Genomic DNA, 24,093 nt, shown 5'->3' with positions numbered 1-24,093 from the left:
CAGGGCCACATATAGACAAACGAGACAAACAACCATTCACACTCTCACTCACACCTAGGGACAATTTTTAGAGTCATCAATTAACCTAACATGCATGTTTTTGTTCTGTGGGAGGAAACCGGAGTACCTGGAGTAAACCCACGTGTGTGATTGGATTCATCATTTTTTCTTTTTTTTGCTACATGAACAAAATCATGTATTAGCTTTAAATAAGAATATAGTCAACAAAAGTGTAACCAGTTAATACAGAAAAAAGTGATTTGTAGTTATTCAAGCGTAAAAAAAAGCATTAAACCTTTAAAACTGTGAAGATTTTTAGGTAGTTTGGCTGAGAATTGATATTTAAGTCTACTGTGTTTTGGTGCCGACATTATGAATTAGACTTCATACATTAGCAGGTTTCAGAATGTGTCAGTGATGCAAAGTAAATTGTAATACTGCAGTTAAAAAAAACTCATCACATTGGAAGAATTAGACCTTCCTACTCCCCAATGGTCTGCAGATAGCAAAATGAACTGACACCATTTGGGGGGAGTGTTTTTAACAACCCTGATCTGTGATCCCTCGCCTCACAACTTGTTGAACTCTGCTGCTAACATCTTGGTGACAGACAGGGAGCACTTTCAGAGGTCAGACCCCACGCCTCGGTGGGTTTAGTGGGTGTTCTGGCTGCACGAGCAGAACTACCGGCCTGCAGGAAGAGGTCATCACTGCTCATGTATGCTTTTAGTCAGATACTACATTGAAAAAAATCCAAACAAAAGACTTATTGTAAATTTTCCTGAATTTAGAGTCCTGTATTTTGTTACTACTAAATAACAACAACAATGCGCTGATATAATTGACTTTACAAATATATAGAGTGAGTAAAAATGTTAAAGATCATTCAGAGTTAATTGTGGTAAATGTATTTTTTTCATAGTGATCCAAATCTGCCCCCAAAAATCTGTGGATATCCTAAATGCTGATGTTCCACCTCTCCAATCAATTAGATCATCACAATCACCTACTGTACATATATTTATTATCAAATAGGCTATAGGGTAAGGGGTGAGGGTGGTGGATGGGGGTAAAGGGTGCAGAATGAAATCTTTTATGTTCAAACAACTAAGATTTTGAATCATACAAAAGTTGGGTTTATGCACACATACATACAGACATAAACAGGTTGAAGTGAAGAAAACAAATTCCTAATTTATTTCTGTAGCCAAAATTTTCAAAAAAGTCATCTTAAATGGGACACTTAAGATCCAATTAAATATCTAATTCAGTCTTATTTATTTTAATTTATTCTATTTGAATTTAATACATTTCAATTCAATTTAGTAGAGCCGTATTCCATCCATATGTGCTAATAACATTTCATACAGGGATAAAATACTGTAAGGAGAATAGCAATATATTTATTAATAATATATATTATGAGTGATCAATTACAGCCCATTAAGTTAACTTTAAAGAAAGCTCTAAAACAGTTTATTTTTGTCCTGGAGCAAAATTCTCAGCTGAGAACTCTTAAAATTTCATCTTGCACCCCTACTGGCACAGCAGCCAAGGATGCTTCTATAAGAAAAAGGCACTTTGACTCCAGCCCTTGGGAGTCCAGATCCTTATATATCCTCGCTGGCTGCTTCTGCTCCATACGGGTTGGCCTCTTTCTCATCAGAGAAAAAATAAGCAGAGTGGACTCCTCAGAGAGGATCAGGTGAACGTACACTTCCTGCCTGCTCTTCTTTAAAAGAGCTGCCAACTTCTGAATCATCCCTTCATAGAAAGTGTTTAAAACATGTTCATTTAAACACCCACTGTGTCCCTCTGATCTCCTCTATCCTTGATTCGTGTATACATTAGTGCACATCATCAAGATTAGCATGTTTACTGGCTGTTTGGGATTATGCTCTACTCCAGTAGAAAAAATTTGATTTCTTCTTAAGGTTTCAGCTGCCTTTATTGAAAAAAATACAAGCAGCCAGCCCATCAGTTTGTATCAATAACTGAGTCAAAATGCCCACCAGCTAAATGGGAACTTTGACCTGTGCTGCCACATCAGTAGAGTTTATTAAACAGTAATCTTATAAACAGAGCTTAAATTGTGATGGAAGATTCCTTTATATGTGCCATATTTTAAATCAAATCAAATTTTATGTGTGAAGCACATTTCATGCACAAAGCAATCCAATGTGCCTTCCATTTCCAGAAGAACAATGGTTTGGGATACACATTTAAAAAGACCAAGAGGAAGAGATGTATTATGTGTGCAAGAGACCAAGTAAAAGGGCAGCAAAGCTCGCAGCATTGGGGCAGGGTTTAAGCTGTTATATCATGGTGTGGATAGGAAGAGAAATGGAGTATGGGGGGTTCTGAAGGAGGAGTTAGCAAGAAATGTAGTTGAGGTGAAAAGAGTATCAGATAGGGTGATGTGTCTGAAGGTAGAAGTAGAAAGTCTGATGCTGAATGTTGTCAGTGGTTATGCTCCACTGGTTGGATGTGATGTAGAAGAAAAAGAGAAATTCTGGAAAGATCTCCATGAAGTGATGGAGAGTATTTCCAGGAAAATGAGAGTGGTGATCGGAGCAGAGCTGAATGGACATGTTGGTGAAGGAAACAGAGAAGATGAGGAAGTGATGGGCAGGTTTGGTGTCAAGGAAAGGAACCAGGAAGGACAGATGGTGGTGGATTTGCCAAGAGGATGGAAATGGCTGTAGTCAACAGCTATTTCCAAAAGAGGGAGGAACACAGTGTGACCTATAAGAGTGGAGGCAGGACTACGCAGATCGACTATATTCATTTGAGAAGAGGTAACCTGAGGGAGATTGTGGACTGTAAGGTTGTGGCAGGGGAAAGCGTGGCCAGACAGTTTCGGATGGTGGTGTATAGGATGAGTGTTGTGGTGAAGAAGAGGAAAAGAGTGAAGGAAGAGAAGAGAACCAAATGGTGGAAGTTGAGGAAGGAAGAATGTTGTGAGGAGTTCAAAAAGGAGCTGTTAAAGGCTCTGGATAGTAAGACAGAGCTTCCAGATGGCTGGGCTACTAAAGCAACAGTGATCAGAGAGACCGGTAGAAAAGTGGTGTGTCATCTGGACAGAGAAAAGATAAGGAAACCTGGCTTTGGAATAATGAAGTGCATGAAATTATTCAGAGGAAGAGATTAGCCAGCAAGAAATAGGACTGAAGAGAGTAAACAGGAATATAGGGAGATGCAATATAGGGTGGGAGGGAGGTAGCAAAGGAAACAGGAGGTCTATGATGAGTTATATAGGAGGCTGGACACTAAGGAGGGGTAGAAGGACTTGTATCGACTGGCATGACAGAGGAATCAGGCTGGAAAGGATGTTCAGCAGTCAGGCTTGTTAAAAATGTAAATGGTAATGTTCTAACGGGTGAGGACAGTGTGATGGGAAGATGGAAAGACTACTTTGAGGAGCTAATGAATAAAGAGAATGAAAGGACAAGAAGAGTAGAGGCCAAAGAAACTGATGATGAAGGGGAAGGCAGTTGGACCAGATGACATACCAGTGGAAGTATGGAAATGTTTAGGAGAGAAAGCAGAGAGATTTTTGACTTGATTATTCGGTGGCATTTCTGAGAGAGACAACAGCCAAAATTTAAAAAAAGATTCACATAGAGTTTTACATACACAGACATATTCTCACACTCAGAATCATAAAGGTGTGACACAAGAAACAAGCAATAAAATCTTAAAAACCTTCATATCAAACACATGTCCCTAAACACTTATTCTCCCTAAACCATCTAAAGTAATATCACCAACTCCACCCTCCTTTGGCTCAAGAGTATACATACAGTATTATATGTAATCATACGTTTTAAGAATGGATCATGGCTGCAATAATTCTTGGACAACTGGGTAGCTCCAACAAGATAAATGCTTTGACCTTTGATACTTTTCATACGAAAGAGACAAATTCATGGACAAACCAGAAACACCCTTAGAGTTCAAACCTCCACCAAGGTCATAGTGTCAGTAAAAGATTGTAGGATTGTGATCTGGATCACCACCAAAATGTAATCACTTGTTTTTTTGTGACAGACCAAACATTTCCTGAAAATTTAATCAAAATCTGTTCATTAGTTTTTAATTAATCTTGCTAAGAGACACATGGACAGACATACTGAAAACATGACCTCTTTGGCAGAGGTAGCAAATACAACTAGTATTCCCACATTGACTCTTACCATGGTATGACTGCATTTATTTAACTTCCATTAAATCTTATTTAAGTCAAAATGGACTGAGATGCAGCAGGAGATGAAACTTGTCTCCTCAGTTTTCTTTGTAGACCTGATTAAAACCAATCCCGCGTTAACCCCACTTTGGCATCCGCCTGCAGGATTACAGCTAATCTTTTTGGGTAATGACTGATTGTGGTGTTGGGGGTTGTGGTGGTAGGATGATGGGTGTGCTAGAGCAACATCTCGGTGACATCTTGGTTTAAAAGTCCTCCACCCTCCCAACCACTGAGTCCTTCTCCTACTCCCTCATGCTGTCGTCTCCTCCCCCCACACATCTCTGGATCTGCACGGGCTCAAAAGGGAAACTATCCAGTTCAATCAATCAGCTCCCTTTGGGCCAAACACCGAAAAGCCTTTAGGAAACTTTAGGGTAATAAAAATAGCTTTAAAGCCCTTATTGATCACTGGACTGCAGCAGTTAAATTACAGAACCTGCCATCAGAAGCTTCTGCTTGTAACACGAGCTCCACTTTTTTGAACAAAAAGGAAACCTAAAGCATTCAAAATGAAGTAAGGACATTTTAAAAAATGAAATTAAGGAAGCAAAGCCAAGCTGGAGGTTAACACCCATGTGTCAGAAGTCTACCACTAAAATCAAGCTAAAAGCAACAATATATGTGGCAGCAGTGCTCTAGTGGTGATTTATGGGTGAGAAGAAATGGCCTTGTTTGAAGGCTTTCATGTCTGGTTCTTGTGCTTCACAATGATGTATGGAGCGCTCTCATCACATGCATTCAGACCTCTGAGGTAAGACAGGAGAAGCAGGAGGCAGCAATAATACTGATTGTATGAGCTTGCTGCCTTTTTTGCATGGTGCTAGTCTGATAGGTTGTTGCAGTTCATCAATCCAGTGACAGTCCATAATGGGATAGATGGGATTGGTCCTTTCACTACTCAGATGCAGTAATGGGGGTCCTTTTGTTTTCCTCTAATCTCTTAAGTGCATCTATTAGGGGCATTTATGATTTATGAGTAACATAAATAACTGCTTCAGAGTGAGAGAGATGGAAAGAGGCACAAGTTTATCACAGCTTTGCCTAACTTCAAGAGAAGATTTTTTTTTAAGTAGATGAGGAGAACACTGCAGGTCTTCCTCCCTCCCACAACAGCAGCATTGTTCCAGATTAAAATGAGTGTTTGCATAGTTTCATTGCTGGCCATAAAAGCCCCCCTCCCGCTGCACACAAACTGCTGCTTTTGAAAGGTGTTGCTAGGATACGGTCCCACTTAGAGATAAAATCCCCTCTGTATGACTTTCTTGCAGCTGTACAGTGCAGACATTAGTAAAAGTTCAACACATTGGATGCATAGTTGAAGTTATAGGATGAGGTTTTCTCCCTTGTGTACTTTTATTAGTGTGCATTTACATCTTTAGTTCTACACTGGCTGTAATTCTGGTCATGCAAAGCTGCCAATTACACGCTTTCCCCCCTGTGTTGTAGCCCATTTTCTGTAATAAAACTCTATTTGTCCTGTGTGCTCTGAGATCTCACTCCTTCTGTCAGACCTCTGAGTCTCTGCCAGCTGACACCTCAATCTGCTCACAAAGAATCAATAGGGTCTGCCTCATGTTCGATTACGCTCTAATCAACACTCTCCAATCCAGCATGACCTGAGAAGGAATTGGACAGGTTTGGTTTTACTGAGCTGATGCTTCAGCGGCGTGATGCCAGAAAATGAGTTTGCATGTGAGTTTGACAGTCAAGAAAAAGATGTTGGAAAAAGATGTTCGGATGTTTTTGGTGGTTTGATATCAAGAAAAGGTTTTGCCGCAAATTATAGACCTGAAATTGCCTGAGACCTGTTGTTAAGGGTAAGAATGAACATCTGGATTGTTGTTATAACTATTACATTCAATACCCAAAAAAGATTTAAAGAAAATTGGGTTAAAATAAAATTTTCTTTGGAGAATAATTTCTATGTTCCTGAAATATTTTAAAAAATATTTTCAGTCTAAACTTCTTTTTTGACTTTTAAAGGAAGAGTTATAAACTAAACTAATTTTTCTAATGACTTGAAACCTTTTAGAACTGACCTGATTCTGGGGCTGATTGATTTTAAGAAATTAAGGCAGATGACTGATTTATGAAGCCAATTATTTTGTCTGTTTGTTTTTGGTTTCAAAATATAATTGATTGATGTTCACATTACATTTTATTAGATTTAAAGTAACAAAACAACAATAACAAAACAAAAAACAGTGATTAAAAAACTCTGGGACATCCTTAAAGTCTGGTATGTGATAGTCAATAGTAGGAATAGCACAGGGCTCAGAACTAATTGATTAGAAACACTTAGATTCTAAATGATTAAAAACCCCACAGCATTTATGTTTTATTACATAGACTCATATCTGTAATGCTTAAAAAAACTACACAAGCTACTAATGATATCAGTGGAATGACTGGTTTGGACCCACAAACTGTAAACACAATTAATTTGTAATTAATTAATAATTAGTAGATTTGTAAAGCATAAAGTTAGCATAAAATTCTGGTCAACATCTTCTGGGTTCCTCCAGTGTTGTGCTGAAAAAAGCACCCTCGCTGTAAAAGTCACAACACCCTGTTCTGCCCACAGATGTGCCTGTCTTTTATTTCATAAGGTGTTTTAAAATATAGTAAATATCAAGCTAAATAATCAGCTGTTGGGTTGATCCATCTATCCCTAGTCTAACTTATAAATTAAGAGAACTTTTATGAACAAATTCACAATGAATCCTGCCTGCACTCATCCAGAGATGAGAGTTCATCTTCTTGCTACTGCGTTTCTTCCACTGTGGTTCTGTGGTTCCTTCTGCAGACAGCTGTTGCTTTTCATCTTTTCTCACCAGGCTCGAGGCTGAGAGCTGGTGCTGGTGTGGTGTAAAGATCTTTGAGCGAGCGAGCTTTCTGGATGTGCTCACACAATTGTCTAAATGTCAATCATCAAGCATTAACGTATCAAGAAGCAAGCACCTTTGAGGCTGACAGGAAGCAGAGACTTGTCTGCCTCTGGTGTGAAATGGCGATGATTGGCCGGTGAAGCTTGTCTTCAGCTGCAAGTTGATCCTGAAACAGTTAAATACAGTCTTCCACATGAGATGTCGCCTGCAATGAGGATGAAGATGAGGATGATAAAGAACATGTCTGAAACTGTCATGTTTCTTTCTTTTCACTATGCTTTTTATCTGAAAAAAGATTAAAAAGCATAGCAAAAAAATGTAGATGAGTAGTAGTTTTTGGTTAAATTTAACTGGAATATTGATACTATTTATTACCACCTGCTGTGTTTGTGAGCATATGTTTGTGTCAGATTCCAAAATATCTCATTAACCACTGAATAAATAGTATTGAAACTTTCAGGAAGCAATCACTGGATTTACCTTTACACTTTATTAACTTTTGGAGACAATTAGACTCAAGATGGCCACTGCAGCTAACTGACATGAAAAACACAAAAATGGCTGTAAAACAAAAATGCTCAGTCAATATCACAAATACTGTCCTAAAATCTGTTGTGTTATAAGTTGAGAGTCACTCACAACACAAGCTCTGAGCGTGATGCCTTACAGTGTCACGGGAGAATGTCTGTTAGGGCTTTTATTTTGAAAGGGAACAAAGAACGTTTTTGTTTCGGTCCACCATTGACTGGAGAAAAAGAGGCAACACAGTTACTTGTTGAACCAGTAAAGAGCTTATATTGTGTAGCTGATCAGTATTCTGTCCTTCGTTTTAATTGTTAAGGGGAATGTCTAGAATTTCTTATTAAATCAACAATCATGGCCATCAGCTAAATGTTCTGTGACGAGTTTTGTGTTTTTGATACCACCTCTTTCCATTTTCGACCCCACAGGGAAAACCAAGAGGTTCTGCTCATGTTTCACCAACTGAGCTTCTAGCTTCGACCCCACCAGGTGGTTCTCACTTCAACATCATGCTGCGCCTCCTCCTGCTCCTCCATCTCCTCGTCCTCTCACTCTCTCCTGAAGGTCTGTAATTTCAGTTTGGCTAAAAGGGATTAAAATAAATCACAGGAAGTGTTAGAGAATGTTTTGAACTACTGCTGTGCTGCGAGAAGCATCAAATCTAAAAATATCACAGCCAATCACGCTGCTTTTTTATGTCCTCATAAATCATTGCATGTCTTTGCTCAGAGCTGGACTTGGCATGAAAACGTTAAAATCACAAATTTGACGCGATGTGAACAAGTATTGGAGTTAGATGAGTCGTTGGACAAGTTCGCTTACTGACAATTAGCGTTTCAAACATTACCGGTGAGAAAAACTGAGAATTTCAAAAGATTTAGCTCATTTAGGGACACTTTTTCTAGCCAAATACCACTGTCCTAAAACCAACTTGACAAAAATTCTTTTGGCATGTTCAAATGAAACATTTTTTTGTGGCAGCCACAGAAACATACATGAACTTTTGTTTTTGACTTCAGAAACAAAGCATAAAAATTTCCCAGGTGGAAAACGACTTGTGTAGTAGCAGACATGTCAAATCTGAGTTATCAATTTCCCCCTCAGTGAAGACAAACTGTTAGCTTTCATGAATGTAGTGAATATACTGATGCTGACAATGATGTGTGCTTCAAGGAAATAAAGCTAAATAAATCTGATGTAATCACTTGGTCAGGTTTAGTTCTATTTAAGGTGAATAAACATGCAAAGGGTGACTAAAAAAGGGCACAATTTGTCACAAAAGTTACATATCTGAGAGAGTCATGAGCGTTTGAGGACATAAAGTTAGCAAGGTTCTGTTCAGCGTGCTGCTGTGCAATCAGCTGTGCAGGAAACAACGCAAAGTGGGCAGAAAACAGCACATCAGATAAATGACCTGCCAAGAAAAGCAACAACCGCCTCAGTGTATTCCCATGCCTCGGGCGGTTCACGCTCATCCCAGTTTGTTTTGACAAATAAAAAGGAGAAATTCTGAGCTCTGCACGACATCTTTCTCATCAAGACGTTTATATTTATGAGATATGGATTTATTCTTCTGTCTTTTATACTTAAAATAGAACTCGGCGAGGAGTGGCTGCATGACTCAACTATGATCTTAGTTGGACACTGTTGTGCTTCTCAGAAACGATGAACAAATAAATGCATCATGTTCTGCACACATACGCTGGATACTGGAAGTTTAAGAACAGAATTTTGTTGGTGTTTTATCTGAACAGACAGCAGCTTCTAGTCATCACTGTAGATTCAGGACATCAGGTTGACATTTTTGTTTAGACCCAGCTAGAATAAAAAGAGACAACTACACACCTGTAGAATCTCAGCAGTGTGCAGGTTTTCAGTGGTTCATTTCTGTGGACCATGATTATGTTTGTACTGCAGCTTATAAAGTAAAACAAAATTAGCAGCATTAGTCAGTGTCATTGTTTATTCATGACTGTAGAAATCAGAGATGTTGCTGTGATTTTAAAACACTGGGGCTTAGCCCAGGCCTGAAATATTTGAGTTTTATATGTTGCATAGTTTTCAAGATCTTTAAGAGTTATGCTGATATAAGATGTGTTGCACAATTTATTTGCTTATGCTGTGTTTCTTTTTATTATTATGAGATAAAAACAGATTTATTCCATTTAGAGTTCTCATTTTTATTATTAGCAGGTGAGGAAATGCTCCTTATGAGCAGTTTAGATCTTGTGGCGTCCCATCTGCCTGTTACACGCCTCATCTCTTCTGCTTTTCGTTTTTCAATATTGCTTGTAACAAGGAAATTAAAATCTAAGTTCTCATGTCTGGGGCTGAAGATTAGGCTAGGTCCTAAAAAAATGCTCAATTAATTTATTTACTCTTAGACTTTAACAAGTATTTGAACACAACAAGAAGTGTTCTTTAAAACATGTTTTATGTAGGCTATAGCATAGGGTTCTGACAGGTCAAGTTTTGTCATTTGTTCAGCATTGCACAAGGTAATTCTCAATATAATATTGATTATTTGTCTTTTTTGTTTGCTATTTTATCTTATTGGGCTTTTTTCATTTGCTGTTTATATTTGTTAGTGCTAACATATTTTTCCAGTTTTAGAAAAAGTCTGTCTATCTGTCATCGCCATGATTATGTCAATTGTGGCATAAATAATTACACAAACATTTCAGAACCAATTAACCAGAGTAGATGGATGAAGATCCCCCTTATTTATCAGTTTGATTTAGTAGATGAAGCAGTGTCACTCTGCTGCTGCACCATCATGAAGAAACTTCACTGACTCCTGCAACCTCACCTGTTGCATCTTTCATTTTCATTTAGGAAAAATCCTAATGTCTAGTCACAACTGAGCTAACAGTCAGTTCGTCACCATCCCAGTGAATGCATGCTTTATCATGGTGCACAAAATATGCACAAGTATTGTTAAGAGGATGATGATAGTAAGAAATACAATAACCTACTTGTTTGGCAAGTTTAATGCAAAATTTAATAGATTCATTGGACTATTTTTTGTACTTTCTCCTATCATGAGAGCTGAGGCTATTCAGAGAATGTCTGGGGTTAAATTCCTGAATTCTCCAGTCAAACTCCACTGATGGCAGAAACCATCTACAAACAGCATCACAGAGTGATTAAGTCTGCCTTCACTAAAAGGAATTAACTTTGACTCGATTCCTTTCACTCCTAAAGCTGCATTTTATTGCGAAAATCTGGATATCATAAAGATCACCTTAAGCCAAGGATCTTCTTTCAGTCAGAATCTGAGTTTCTACTCATTCATAATATTTTCTTTTTTTGAAAGACCAACAACTCCCTGAAAAAGACCTCACAATTTTGTTTATTCTTTGTGTTTCTATTCCTACAAAAATTGGGAAAAATAAACTTGCAGTTTGTTGTATACATAGAGCATGAATCATGTTTTTGCAGCATTGTGATTTGTTGTATGACTGTTTTTTTTACAGGTGCTTTAGCCCACGAGGAGGTGCCTGACCTTGACGAAGGTAAGACTGATTTTAACGCCAGAAAATAGGGGCTGTTTTCACTTCACACTCTCATTGGGTTTTAGAGTTTTTGCTCAGCTCCTTTGTAATAGACTCTCTTTTTTTGGAGCTTGATTAAGCTGGAGTCACAAAAGGCTTTGGTGCTTAACAGCAAATGCTTCTTGGTCTTTCCAAGTTTTATTCAGCTGCAGATGCTGTGGTTGCTGTTCTGGTTAAGAAGATATTGTTTTTTTTTTAATTTTTTTTCAAAAAGCTTTCATCTGTTTGGACAAATACAGAACATATAACATGTATAAAGCTGTTGGGCATAGAAACTAATACACACTGATTATATTCAGACCTTAGCAGAACCAAAAATGCCTATAACTCAGTCAGTTTTGCAGATATTGAACTAAAATTTGGTGCGATAGTAGTTGAGAGACATCCACAACAAAATTTTTTTAGCACTAAGAAATTGCATGAGATTTTGCAGTTTTGCTTTAGATTAAGCACCCCAAAATACTAGTCAAAATACTTCCTGATTGCACGTTTTACTATGAATCTGATAAACTAAAATCAGAAACGTGTCTGATAGTAAAGTTGTTCTTTCCACCACAAACATGGCCCTGAAGGTTGACATTTAGAAGCCAAAGTGCTAAACATGAAGTTGTGGTTTTATGCCGCAGAACCAGAGACTACTGTCTTAGAAAAACTGCACATGCTGTGAGGTTGCTGTGGAAACTTGAGCAATAACAGCGTCTGGCCAAGAAAGACTCCAAAAATAGTTCACATTGATCTTTTTTTTGTTACATAGAAAGCAAATGTATCACCTCAGAATGGTCTGAAATCCTTATATCGAGGATGTTGTGATAAATAAATTCAAATATTCTAAACATGAACGCTATGTCAAAACTTAAAAAGTGTTTAAGAATATTTTTCTTAGAAGTAGTCACCTTTTGAGACACCTTCTTTCTTTAGATGTGTAAATTCTAACAAAAAATCAACATTTTGATAAGATGGATTACCTTTATGTTGAGCAGATTTATGTGTACAAGATGTGTAGAGTGTGTGTAAGTTTCAGGGAGAAAAATAGAGTGCAGTCGGGCTGTCAACATTGGTAAACTGGGCAGAGAATTATGTGCTGATTTGTTGCTTGGAGACAAGCTGTGATGCTGCATGTAGGTTGATTTATTGATGGAGCGGGTAGTCTTTCATTCTAATGGCCTCTCCTTTTTGTAGTTTGTTTTCCTCCCCTCATTTATGACCTTCTTTTTAGGAGAAGCTTTGTTTATTTATTTTTCTGAAAATAGTACAAAATTATGCTTGTGCGCTGCTAAATGGTTTAGGTGCATACCGCAGTCTGAGTAAGTGCATCTCTCCTGCAGCTCAAAAGAAAAAAATAAAAAATAAACACGTGGCAGAAAATGCTTCTTTGGTTCTGCGATTTCAAACCTAAATCAAATGTGAAAAAGATGATGCTGTTGGGATGGAAGGAGACAGAATCACTACCAAGCCCCTCAAAGGTCAGAACTTTGTGTAGGTGGCATTCCAGATACACTGCAGGAACTTTCTTTCTTTTTTTTTTTTTCCTGAAAAAGGAACTGCTTATCAGCCAGTTCGTAGATGAGTCGATACTTGTTATTCTGCTGGTAAAGCATTACCAAAGCCCAGTCCTTTTATTGCTTCTAATAAAGGGATTAGGCTGAATAGTGGCTTCGAAAGAAACTTCTCTTTATCTATTTATCAAAACATCAATGTCAACTCCTTACATCAACTCCAAAGCCGTTTAGCCACGGAGAACAAACTTTTGAAAGACAAAATTTGTAGCTACAGGACATTAAAAGTGTTTAAAACTAGCAGTGTTTACACATTAGTAGTCATTACAGTGATAAAAGATGTGTCTTTAGTTTTAACCACAAGAAAAAGGTTTCACATTTCTAACCTGTGAAGATCAGATATATAAATCAGATATATAAATCCTGTCTGAATGTTGCAGCTTCACAAATATTTTTACAGCCAATGGCACCGAGTGAATGTATTAGATATTATATCAAATAGAATAAAAAAGTAGATTAATCTCTACAGGGATAAATTAGGTTTGCCACTAGTCCTCATTAAAATGGCCCAAGGGTTTATGGGTAATTATTGCTACACTGAGCCTACTGTGCCTCAAGGATACAATATGTTATCTGTCCCAGTTGGACACTCTCTTGGTCACGCAAATAAACTGTGCTGCAGATGTAAGACAGCATCAGTGCAAGTAAAGATTAAAATCATCAGAGAATTAAGTTTCACAGGGATTTATAATAATTATGTGACTATTAAGATTTAAAACCAACCCAAAGCCTGGAAACAGTAAAATTACAAACACATAAAAACACATAGTTACCATTTACAACCATTAAAACACTAACAGGATTCATTGCAGTGTAACATTATCAAATTTATATCTTTATCTTCACAAACCTAAAGGTTTGTTGTGACCTCTATAAATAATTGATGTTGTGTTCTAAGAAGATGTTAGAGAAGATAATAGTGTCCAAAAATAGGAAAGAAAAAGACCGTGGTATTTCGATTTCAAATGAGAGTCTAAACTTACCTGCTGCAAGCTGAATAGAGCTGTCTGTGTTTGATAATACAGTCTGTCCAGAGAAAGATCACTTCCAGTAGACCCTGGAGACCTCCTCTGTCTACAGTGTGTGTGTGTGTGTGTGCGTGTGTGCGTGCGTCTACTTCTTCCTCTTTCAGTACAGCTGAGGGTTTTCTCTAAAAGCAACTGTCCATCTTGCTTTCTTTATGTTTGCGAGTGGGAGGACTCTCTATTGACTATTGTGTAAATAATTACTCGCCTGTTGAAGAAGTCAAAGCAAAGCGTCCACAGGCAAATGGTGCCAAAATCGGAAACAGAGAAAGGGTTTGATGCAGAGAGAATTAAAACAGAACCTGAGAGCCGCGCAGATAAGGAACGGAGACTGCGACTGGAGGAACACTGAAAGAGATTTGATGCGTTTGGTCAAGGTGCTATTTTAGGACTGAAAGTGAGTGGCTATGAGAGAAAGAGCCTTGATTTGAGATATGTGTATCCAGTCATATTTATGCTTCTCTGAAACTCCTTTTTAGCGTTGCAGATGCTTAAACCTAAAGGTGGTTGGGCTATCTTTTGAGCCTCTCAAGGGCAGTGGGTTTATTATTGCATAACAACATTAATCCGAATCCTGAATCTTCTAAAATTGTTGTCAAAGAAAGACCCAAATGCAAGATGCAGCATGATCTGAGGTCAGAGCAGAAATGATGAATAACTGAAAAACAAAACCAGAAAGGCTGCCAGAGCAGGAAGTACAGTACAGTTTTAAACAAACACAGAACTGGACTGCACTGACCAACAACTGAGACAACCAAGATGTGTGAGGATACTGCAGTGATTACTTGAGTGGCAGCAGTTAACAAGAAACAGAATGAGTGGTGAGGCTGAGGACAACGAGGACATACAACAAACAACAGAAACAGGAAGCAAGAACTAAACCCAAATACACAAAAATTACAGATTTTAAAGCAGCATTTAACTGAAAGGGTGGTTCCCAACCCTGGTCCTTGGAGGAGGACTGTTTTAGTTGTTTGTTTCCCTGTTTTGACACACCTGATTCAAATGAGCGAGCTGGCTTCTTCAGACATCGAAGACCTGCTGAAAACCAGGGAAACAATGAAAACACACAGGAAAGAACCAGGGTAGCGAACCACTGGACTAAAACATAACCAAAAGACCCATAAACAAAAACAAGAATTGTGTTCTCACCATTATTTTGTCAAAATTACTGTTGATAAAGCTAAACACACAGCTGATCTGTACAACTGTAACATTTCCTTTAGTCTTCATTTAGTCTTTGGTTTACTTAGGTCTTTCTGGTTTGAGATTTCTGTAAATTCTTGTTTTTTAGTTTTATGTGTCAGAATGTTTGGATGATCTTGTTTTGCCAGGATAATTTCAGTTTATTGTTTCCTGACACTAATCTGTTTCTCACACCTGCCCCTCATCTTCTCATTAGCCTAGCTGTTTACCATTCTCTAATCACCTCTCCCTGTTATTTGTACTCCTCAGTCTCTTTGTGATTCTCATCATTCCTACCTGCTCTGTTTCTGTTTCTATTCTTGTTCTTGTGTACGTTAGTCCTGGGGTTTTGTTTGTTTATTGGTTTTGTATTTTTTAAAATGAATCTATTGGAATCAGCTATACCTGCCTTCCACCTGCTGCTCTGCACCCTTTGGTTCTCATCCACTGTTACACTAATATTCTTATGACAATTCTAACATCCTGATGTTTATTTCATGCTGCCTGACATTGCTTTTCATATTAGCATGAAAACGTTAATAAAAATACAGGAAATGGGCACCCAGCAAACATTATTGATATTGATTGAGGATGACAGTGAGTTAGCTGTGCAGTACATTGAAGGTATATAAGGAAGATAATGACTCCACAACAAAGCAGATGATTTACAGCTGCTCTTCTTCAGGTGCTTCAGGAGAAAGGCTTGGCTGCATCTGCCAGAGGTTTGTCACATGTTATATTTCACATGTAAATTTAGTTGAATGTACATTAACATTTATGTTATAAAAGTAGTAAATGATATTGTTCTTAACAGTTTAGTGTTAAAACGAATGAAAAATTATATGTTGCCACCAAAAATGCCATAAGAAATGGTGGAGGATATGTGCAGTTTCCACAAAGTTGCATAATTTTGTTAATTATGCATACTAGTTTATTATTAATAATTTATTTTAAATGCATAATAAAAAATAAATAATAAAAAACCCCATATAGTTTTTGTGAATATACTGAAGTTTTTGATTGTTTCAGCCTTGCATTTTTGGAGTCCCAAAAAGAATTGTCATGCCTGCTTTTTTCAGGCAAACAGCCATAATGCAACCTTTTGAAAATTATGATCATGCTCCTCTAACCTAACTTATGACCCGAGGGCATCTTCTTTTTCTTGTTGTGTTTACATTCTGCAGCCAGAAAGCACACTTTAAGTCATGCTCCATGCCTTGTTTCCTGTTTTTGGTGTACTTTTTTGTGGCAGCGTTACAAAGCCATAAACAGGCCTGGCATAGTTACACAGTTTAATGTTTCTGTGTGGACTAAAACATTTCTAAAAACTGTCATGTTTACGAAGATATATTGTAAAAGCGGAAGGTAAAAAAATCTCTTAGATAAACTGCATTTTGTCTAGTCGTGCATTTTGTGCAATTCTTTTTATTAAACAAAACAAAACACCCTGTGACAGTAGCAGAAAAGAACATAATCACTTTGAGATTTTTTGCAGGGGTGTTAATTTTGCTGACAAAAGAGCCCTTCCATATAAATTACTTGGTGAAACTTGGTGATTTACTGCAACACTGAGGTCGTGTTAGAAGCACACTATGCTACCAGGTGCTGGAAAGAGAAACTGTTGCTTTTCCACATCTACTATTCAAATTTGTATTTTTAAAAGGACTATTTGAATATTTTAAAAAAAGTAATTGAATATCCCTTATAGATAAAATAAATATTAGCAAAAAACTTCAAAGAAACCAATTAAATGACTTAAAAGGGGGAATATAATTGTCATATTTGCACCAAATATCAAGAGGACACATTGGCAAGAGCGTAAGTTCTTGGAATCGTTCTGTACAGAGTCATCGCTGTAATGGTTAGATATGAGCAAAAGTGGGGAGCTGCTCAACAGATATTCTGTTAGAGAAGGAAAAAACAAGAGTTAAAAGATCAAGGAAGGAAGAGCAACACATACCTTAGGGAGATAGGAAGGTTAGTGTCAAGGCATGAAGAGTTGGAAATACAGAAAAAGTAAATTAAAGCAAAGAAACGGTAAAATAGCCTTCTGTGCGTGTCTCCAGGCAGTGTATGTGGCCTGCTTTAACACCCCCCTCCACCATCTGTCACATCCCACTCTCTGTGGAAAAAAAAAGAATGCCACCAGTGCTCATCTCTTTGAGTTACAGTCCAATTGCTTTTTTTCACCAACGTGCAGAATCTCAGCAACTCCCCCCACCAGGCCATCCAACATTTATATTCCATTTCTGCATGTAAAGATTTTACTTGACACTCATGTAGTCCATCCTGAGCCCAGCAGCAGAATAGGCGCCACAGTACTTCACTTACTTATTAATGTGAGCTTTGTGTTTCCTTCAGTTCTTTCACTTCTTCCCTTTTGTTCCTAGAACCTACATTCTCACCTAATTTTCCTCTTTTTAACCCCTACAGCGGCCCATTTTTAGCATGTTTAATTTCCCTCACAGCCAGCAGAAATTTAAAGTCCTTGGGATTTGCATCAATGTCAAACATTCTCAGACTGTTGGTTGGTGGGGTGTAAGCAGGAGCTGATCCTTTCTCCTAACATCTCAAATACAAACAGCTGGTTGGTTGGAAAAGGGTAAAGTTAACTCATCAAATATGGTCTGTCCTCATACTTTCTAGGATTACTAGCTACTTAACCTCTTTAGATTTCTGCCAGCCAAAGCTAATAAATATGCATCTCGTTAACTGAAGTTAAACTGTCAGTTTTGTGGATTACTGTACATACTGTAGGTGTCAAGAACCCATAAATGAGCAGCTTTTTATTCAACATAACTACTGTATATCCTGCTGCTTTTCTGATGATCAGTGGTACTTTGACTGCAGTTTCAGGTGTAAATATCATTGTCTTCTTTTAGATTTTAAAAGGTTGCTCACTGTGTTGTTTTGACATTTTCATTCAGTCGCAAGCATTGGCCTTGAATTGAAAAGAAGCAGGATATTACTCTCTGAAAGAGCGGGCTTCTCCCCATTGAGGTGTCAGCTGTGCATTCTAAGAGCTCGAAGATTCAGGGGAATAACGCACACATTCACACACGCTTTCTCGTCTGTAATCCTTCACCTACGCACACTCTTGATCTTTGAGAAAAATCAGCGTTTGGGAACATTCCACCTCATTGCTTATTCATAGCCTGTGTTTATGTCTTATTCATGCCACCGCTCATCATGTCTGTCTGTTTTAACGAGTAATTGGGAATAATTGCGTGTGTGTATTGAACGAGCAAAAGGCAGATTGAACCAAGAATGGCGTATTTATGGTGGGGGCCGTAAAATTTCCTGCGAACTGCATCTCACAGCTAAAGATGACACATGCTGTATGAAAATGTTTTGGTATGTGCTAAGTCATGTGGGCATTTTAAGCTTCCAGGATTGGTATTGGCTTAGAACAATTACATATCTATGGGCAACAGATGACTGTGTTACTGTAGTTTGATGCCTGAGTGAGCACATCTCTAGTATAATTGGTGTGATGTTGTGATTTGGTATAAAACAAAGGCTTTCTACTCAGCACAAATGTCTAATCCTATGTAATGCTGCAGAAATATTATGATAGTCCTACAAGATGTGTTGCAAATGCTTTAGCTAGCTAATGCTAGTGACTGTATTTATAAAATACTATTTAACCACAATCAAAACATTTTTAGACTGGAGTTTTTGTAAGACAGTTGAACCCTGCTTTGCTCTCGGTCCTGCTAGCTGTTAGCTTAGAAGACTGAAAAAAAAAAGCTAGATACAACAGGTAAGATGATAATTGTTTATAACTTTTCTTCAGAATTCCAATTCAAAAGATCTGAATTATTGTGTCTAAGCTCTGTATATATACTGTATATATATATATATATATATATATATACATTTACCTGTTTCTTTGTCTAACCCAAGCTATGTTTTTTTTTGTCTCCTTTGTTTCTCACTAACAGATGAAGTCACAGGTTTTGGGCCGGAGTTTGAGGAGCAACCGGTGGACACCATCTACCCCGAGGAGTCACCTGAGGCCAAAATTATCATGAGTTGCCGGGCTAGAGCCAATCCAATTGCCACATACAAGTAACATATGTTCCCATAGAGCCACTCTCTTTGCTACACACTATGTTCTGTGTGCCTCCAAGCATTTCTCTCTGGTTATGGGTCTGTTTTTAGATGCCAAGGTCACAAGGATGTTCTTATTATCTCTGATGCAAATCTAACATTCAGTATTTGTATGTGACCAGTATTTTTAAACCCTTCCTCCATGTGTTTTTGAAAAAAATGTGCACAGATAAATGTATTTGCGGAGCTTTTTTTTTTTCCACAATAGCCATTTAAATTCCAAAACATAACACAACAGTTCTTGTTGCTGCAGCTGAGGCACACGATGCATTGCCATTGTGTCTGAACCTCACGTGCCAGCATCTCACGCGTTCTGTTTCAATTTAGATGTAAATCTATGTAAATGTCCTGCTCTGCATTCTTGAAAATTGCTTTTGCTGTGAGAGGTCCCAGAGTTAATGTCAGAGGAGAAAGAATTAGCTTTGACCACAGCCTGTATTGTTTCAGACGGTACATGTTTTAAGCGCAATGAAATTTCAAGCAAACATAAAACCATTGTTTTTGCATGACACAATCGTTATTTTGTGCAGCTTTGGAAAAAGATCAAACAGTATCTTTGGTACTGCTTCAAGCAACTTATCTTTCTAGTTCTACTGTGATTCTCCCTGTAAAACAACCTCTTTAAAAACAATAAAAAATGTAGTTCTAAACTCACTCAACGCTGATTATTTTACAGACTCATCAGCGTACTGATCCCACTTCTTTTCCATGCAGATGGAAACTGAACAACAGGGAAATTGACTTGAGTAGAGAGGGAAGCAGCTACAGTTTATCTGGAGGCAACTTGGTCATCAGCAACCCCATCAGAACCCAACATGTGGGAAATTACTCCTGTATGGCGATCAACATGTTTGGCACAGTCATCAGCCGAGAAGCATCTGTCCAGTTCGGATGTAAGTTGTTTTGGAGATGAGCTTTACTTTACCGGAGGCTGGGATGTGCAGCATCATCCAGATGTTCCACAGCTGCCCTGGAGATGCACTTTCATGCATTTTATGCAGATCATGACTGCAAAAAAGCAGCAGGGACAAATCAATATGTGCTATCATGTGTGTTCTATAAAAATTATTGAACTTTAGACAAAACAATTTTTGTGTTGTTTTTGGTTGTCTTCTACAGTTGTAGCAGGTGCATTAGGTCAAACTTTAACTGGATGATGTCCTCTTACCTCTGCTTTTCTTAGACCTAGATTTTTTCTCATTGGAGGAGAGGGGGACAGTGTTTGTCAAGGAGGGCCAGGGGGCTGTCCTGCTCTGTGCACCCCCTCCTCATTATCCAGGTACAGTGTATTATTCTGTTTTTGCTGTCCTACTACATTCTGTTTTCACATTGTGTAACATTGCATCTGATCATTTGATTTCTGTCCTGGTCTTTGATTTAAAGAAAATAAAAACCACACATTGTTGTGTTTGCTTAACAGACTTAATAAAAACAGATTACAATTATTTCTTATTTTTCCAAAATTTTAATTTACACTCTTTAGTTGCTCCTTTGTCATTTAATATTCCTGATAAAATCATAATCTTCAACCAGAAAAAAAATTACATTTTTAATTTTCACAGATGCAAATTTGTCCCCATTCATCTAGTATTCAAGCATTCACTCTCTTACACAGTTACAAGAAACAAAATGTACTCACAACATGCCCAGTTCTGCCTTTCAGCTGGGTTCTAAAAATTCATCTGCAAAGGTCAATGGATGCTTGAATCATGAGTTCCCTCAGCACTGCGTAGTTGTTCTATTTTTGCATGCATTTAGATTATTCAGAGCGAGCCAGCCTCATTTCAAGTCCCTTCAGCTATTTCCAATGTGCGGCCACAGAATCAAACCTTTGATTGACAGTTTATCCTGTGTCACTCTGCGCAGGCGGGCTGTCATTTCGATGGATGCTCAATGAATTCCCCACCTTCATCTTTCTGGACAAGCGGCGATTTGTCTCCCAGATCACAGGCAACCTGTACATCTCTAAGGTGGACCCATCAGACAGGGGCAACTACTCCTGCATGGTATCCAGCCCATCCAGCTCTAAGAGTGTGTTTTCCAACTATATTCCCCTCAATCCTCTGGCTGAACGTTAGTATTCCTCTTCTTGTTACTCAACTGTTTGACTTCCTGTTGTGAGTTGAACTCTTGAGCACGGTTTGAGTTTGCTGCACAAGTAAAGACTGACTTCTGCTTCAACCATCTAATTTAAGCTGCATAGAAGTTCGTCATAACGTATACTTTTTAGGTCGGGTAACAGTACTGCTTTCAATTTTCTGCACTGAATTTACTGAATAGATAAATATGGCAAAGAAATGTAATTAACTTTCTGCTTAGTAGCAACAAACTCTTATACACACCATACAGGTGGTACTTCTTTATAGTTTTGCCATTAAAATGAAGTGTGAGTGAAAAGTAGGACTTCACGTTTTTTTTTTTCTACTGAAAAAAAAAGGATACTATTACTTGTCGTTTTTCTTTTGAATACATTAGTGATTTTTACTTCTGTAATAACGCCCCATGCTTAAACAGAGTGGTGCCTTTTTAGAGTCTGATAAAGTTATGTTACCATTATTGACCTTTTAAATGAAATGTACAAAAAGGAATTAGTTCAGACTTAAACAGCAGCTTGGACTGAGAAAGAGTAGTCTGCCTAAGAAGAAAGTACAAAACCCCTAAAAGTAATGGAAATGACAAAAGTAAACTAAAACAATGTAGCTGTACTTATTTATTAAATGGGACCATTTAGATCTTTAGATTATGAATATTAGTATCTTACCTGTTGTAGATAGCTCTTTGAACAATCTGAGTTTAGAGGAATCCAGTTTAATTCTGACTGAGTTGATGAGCTAATGGATTGTCTAAGCAGTCCAAGAGCAAATACTATGATATTCCTGCTTAAAGTGCTATAGCTAGCTGCTGCTGCGGTTAGTGCTGCGAATAATTATAGAATTCTATGTAAATAACTAATGTAAAAAAAATGGTGATGTAAAGCTTTACAATATTGTGTTTGTATGATCAGTTATAAAATTTTAAACACTGGAGCTGTTTTATGATACCAGCAAAGTGGATTGCTGCTATTTTAAAATAATACTACATGAAACAAGTCGTGAAAAATGGTTTTAATACAAACTAGAAGGAGCACTAAACCTTTTATTTAGGACTTTTTTTTTTATCTAGCTGTTTTTGTTGTGCGTATGTGTGTGTATGTGTTTGTCACCATCTGATCTTTCTGCTCAGGTCCCATCAGGAAATACCCAGCTGACCTCAGAGTTAAGTTTCCCACCACCACCGCTTTGGTGGGACAGAATATCACCTTAGAATGCTTCGCTTTGGGGAAGTAAGCGTGAAAGATCAATTATTAGCTGTTTGCTTAGGCGCCTTGTGCATTTTGTGAAAATGTCATGTCAGCCATTAGGATTTTTAAGTATCTAAGTGTAATTCAATGACTTCAAAAGAAAAGTTGGAATTGTATTAAATAGATTTGAGTGTTTTTTGAGTAGAATAGTAGGAAAATTCAGTCATAATCCATCGCTCTTTAAAGACATCATAAACATGAATAATGTTTACTCATTTTACATGTACTGAAATGCTATTAGCCACTGCTTGGTTTGTCAGAAAGCAAAGCTAAATGACTTCTAGTATATTTCTAAAAGATTATAAGTGTATTGATGCAAAAGCACAAATTTAAGCTTGGCTCATGTATTACTTTTTTCCAATCGCCCACCTCAGCCCTGTACCTGATATTTCCTGGAAAAGGGTAGGCAAAGGCATGCCGAATAACCATGAGGTGCGGATGGCAGGTGCTCAGCTGTATCTCTATAATGTCAAGTTTGATGACAGTGGCACCTATAGATGTGAAGCAGTCAACTCAAAAGGAAAGGACTTCCACCATGCAGATGTGTCTGTTGAGGGTAAGAGACGTGTGTCTAAGTTTGTCAGGGTTCAGGCTATTGTTCTAGTTTTATTTTTTAATTACATTTTATTTGCGTTTCTTGTGTTTCATTTTGGAGTTTAGGCAATTTTACTTATTCTGTTGAATGTATGTTTTGTTCTTGTAATTGAGTTCAGAGCCTCCTGATGTCCTCAGATAATCCCCTTGTCCAGCTCTTTACATGGCACCTGGTTTTTGTTAGGAATCATCACACCTGTTTCCACTTACTCATCACTCCTCCCAGCATGTGCACTTCTTAGCCCCTTTCACAAAACAGTTTAGCAATATGGCCACAAAGACAAGCCCCACTTGGAGCTGCTTCTGGCTGTTCATAAATCAGCAATTGAGCCAGCCACATGTGATGTGACCTTTTGATAAATGAAACCAGTCTTGCAGAACTGTAGGAAGAGTGAAAGAGAACTTAGCGGTGTTGACATAGAGCACTACGCATAAAATGTACGCCGTACGCCTCCCATTCTAAATCCCAGACCCAACTAAACTGTGTAGACTCTGACACCACTACATCAAAACATGGAGCCATGATGCCGACTTACCCTGACATACACTGACCTTTCTGGCTCTACCATTACCTCTGTAACACCTCTATGGTTTGGCAGTTCAGAGGTGTAACAGCGGCAAGTTGAGTTCATCTCCACTATACCGCCTCAATACTTGCAGAAATTACACCAAGATGAGAATAAGGCGCCTCAGCCCCAACTTGAAGTGTTACGAAAGACGCTCTTGTTTTCCACCATTCATTGTCAGATGCTTCTTTTGATAACATTTTGTTCCTACATATGTTCCTGCCATGTCACGTCATCTATTCGGTTTCCTGCTTGTTGAATTTTTAAAACTCAACACTAGTTCTGATTCTGCCTCCTGTTTTTTTTGCATTTGGGTCCAACGACACACCATTTTATGACAAAATTTTGCTTATCATATTAGCTATTGTGTCTTAGAACATATAGCTTCAGCTCACAGGCAATAAATTAAAGTTTTACAGGTTCTCTGCATAGATGTTGCATGTGCTCACTATTTGTTCTAAATACAGTAGTTCTTTCTAACTAGCTTTATAAAATTTTCAA

General features: G+C 37.9%; 1 protein-coding gene across 2 annotated transcripts in view; it reads left to right on the top strand.

Moving 5' to 3' along the window:
• The window catches only part of cntn1a (contactin 1a), a 68,511-nt gene that overhangs the window by 27,587 nt on the left and 16,831 nt on the right, over positions 1-24,093 (top strand). For both annotated transcript variants that reach the window (XM_017406083.3, XM_017406084.3), the window contains exons 2-9: positions 8,088-8,223; positions 11,136-11,174; positions 18,924-19,050; positions 19,807-19,985; positions 20,276-20,371; positions 20,959-21,165; positions 22,315-22,414; positions 22,807-22,988. In XM_017406083.3, coding sequence (XP_017261572.1) covers positions 8,169-8,223; positions 11,136-11,174; positions 18,924-19,050; positions 19,807-19,985; positions 20,276-20,371; positions 20,959-21,165; positions 22,315-22,414; positions 22,807-22,988 — 985 coding nt within the window. In that variant the 5' untranslated portion in view covers positions 8,088-8,168. The remainder of the gene's footprint in view (positions 1-8,087; positions 8,224-11,135; positions 11,175-18,923; positions 19,051-19,806; positions 19,986-20,275; positions 20,372-20,958; positions 21,166-22,314; positions 22,415-22,806; positions 22,989-24,093) is intronic.

Source organism: Kryptolebias marmoratus, linkage group LG11 (genome assembly GCF_001649575.2).
Source record: "Kryptolebias marmoratus isolate JLee-2015 linkage group LG11, ASM164957v2, whole genome shotgun sequence".
Classification (NCBI taxonomy): Eukaryota; Metazoa; Chordata; class Actinopteri; order Cyprinodontiformes; family Rivulidae; genus Kryptolebias; species Kryptolebias marmoratus.
The sequence above is the reverse complement of the archived record's forward strand: the minus strand, read 5'-3'. Positions and strand labels throughout refer to the sequence as shown.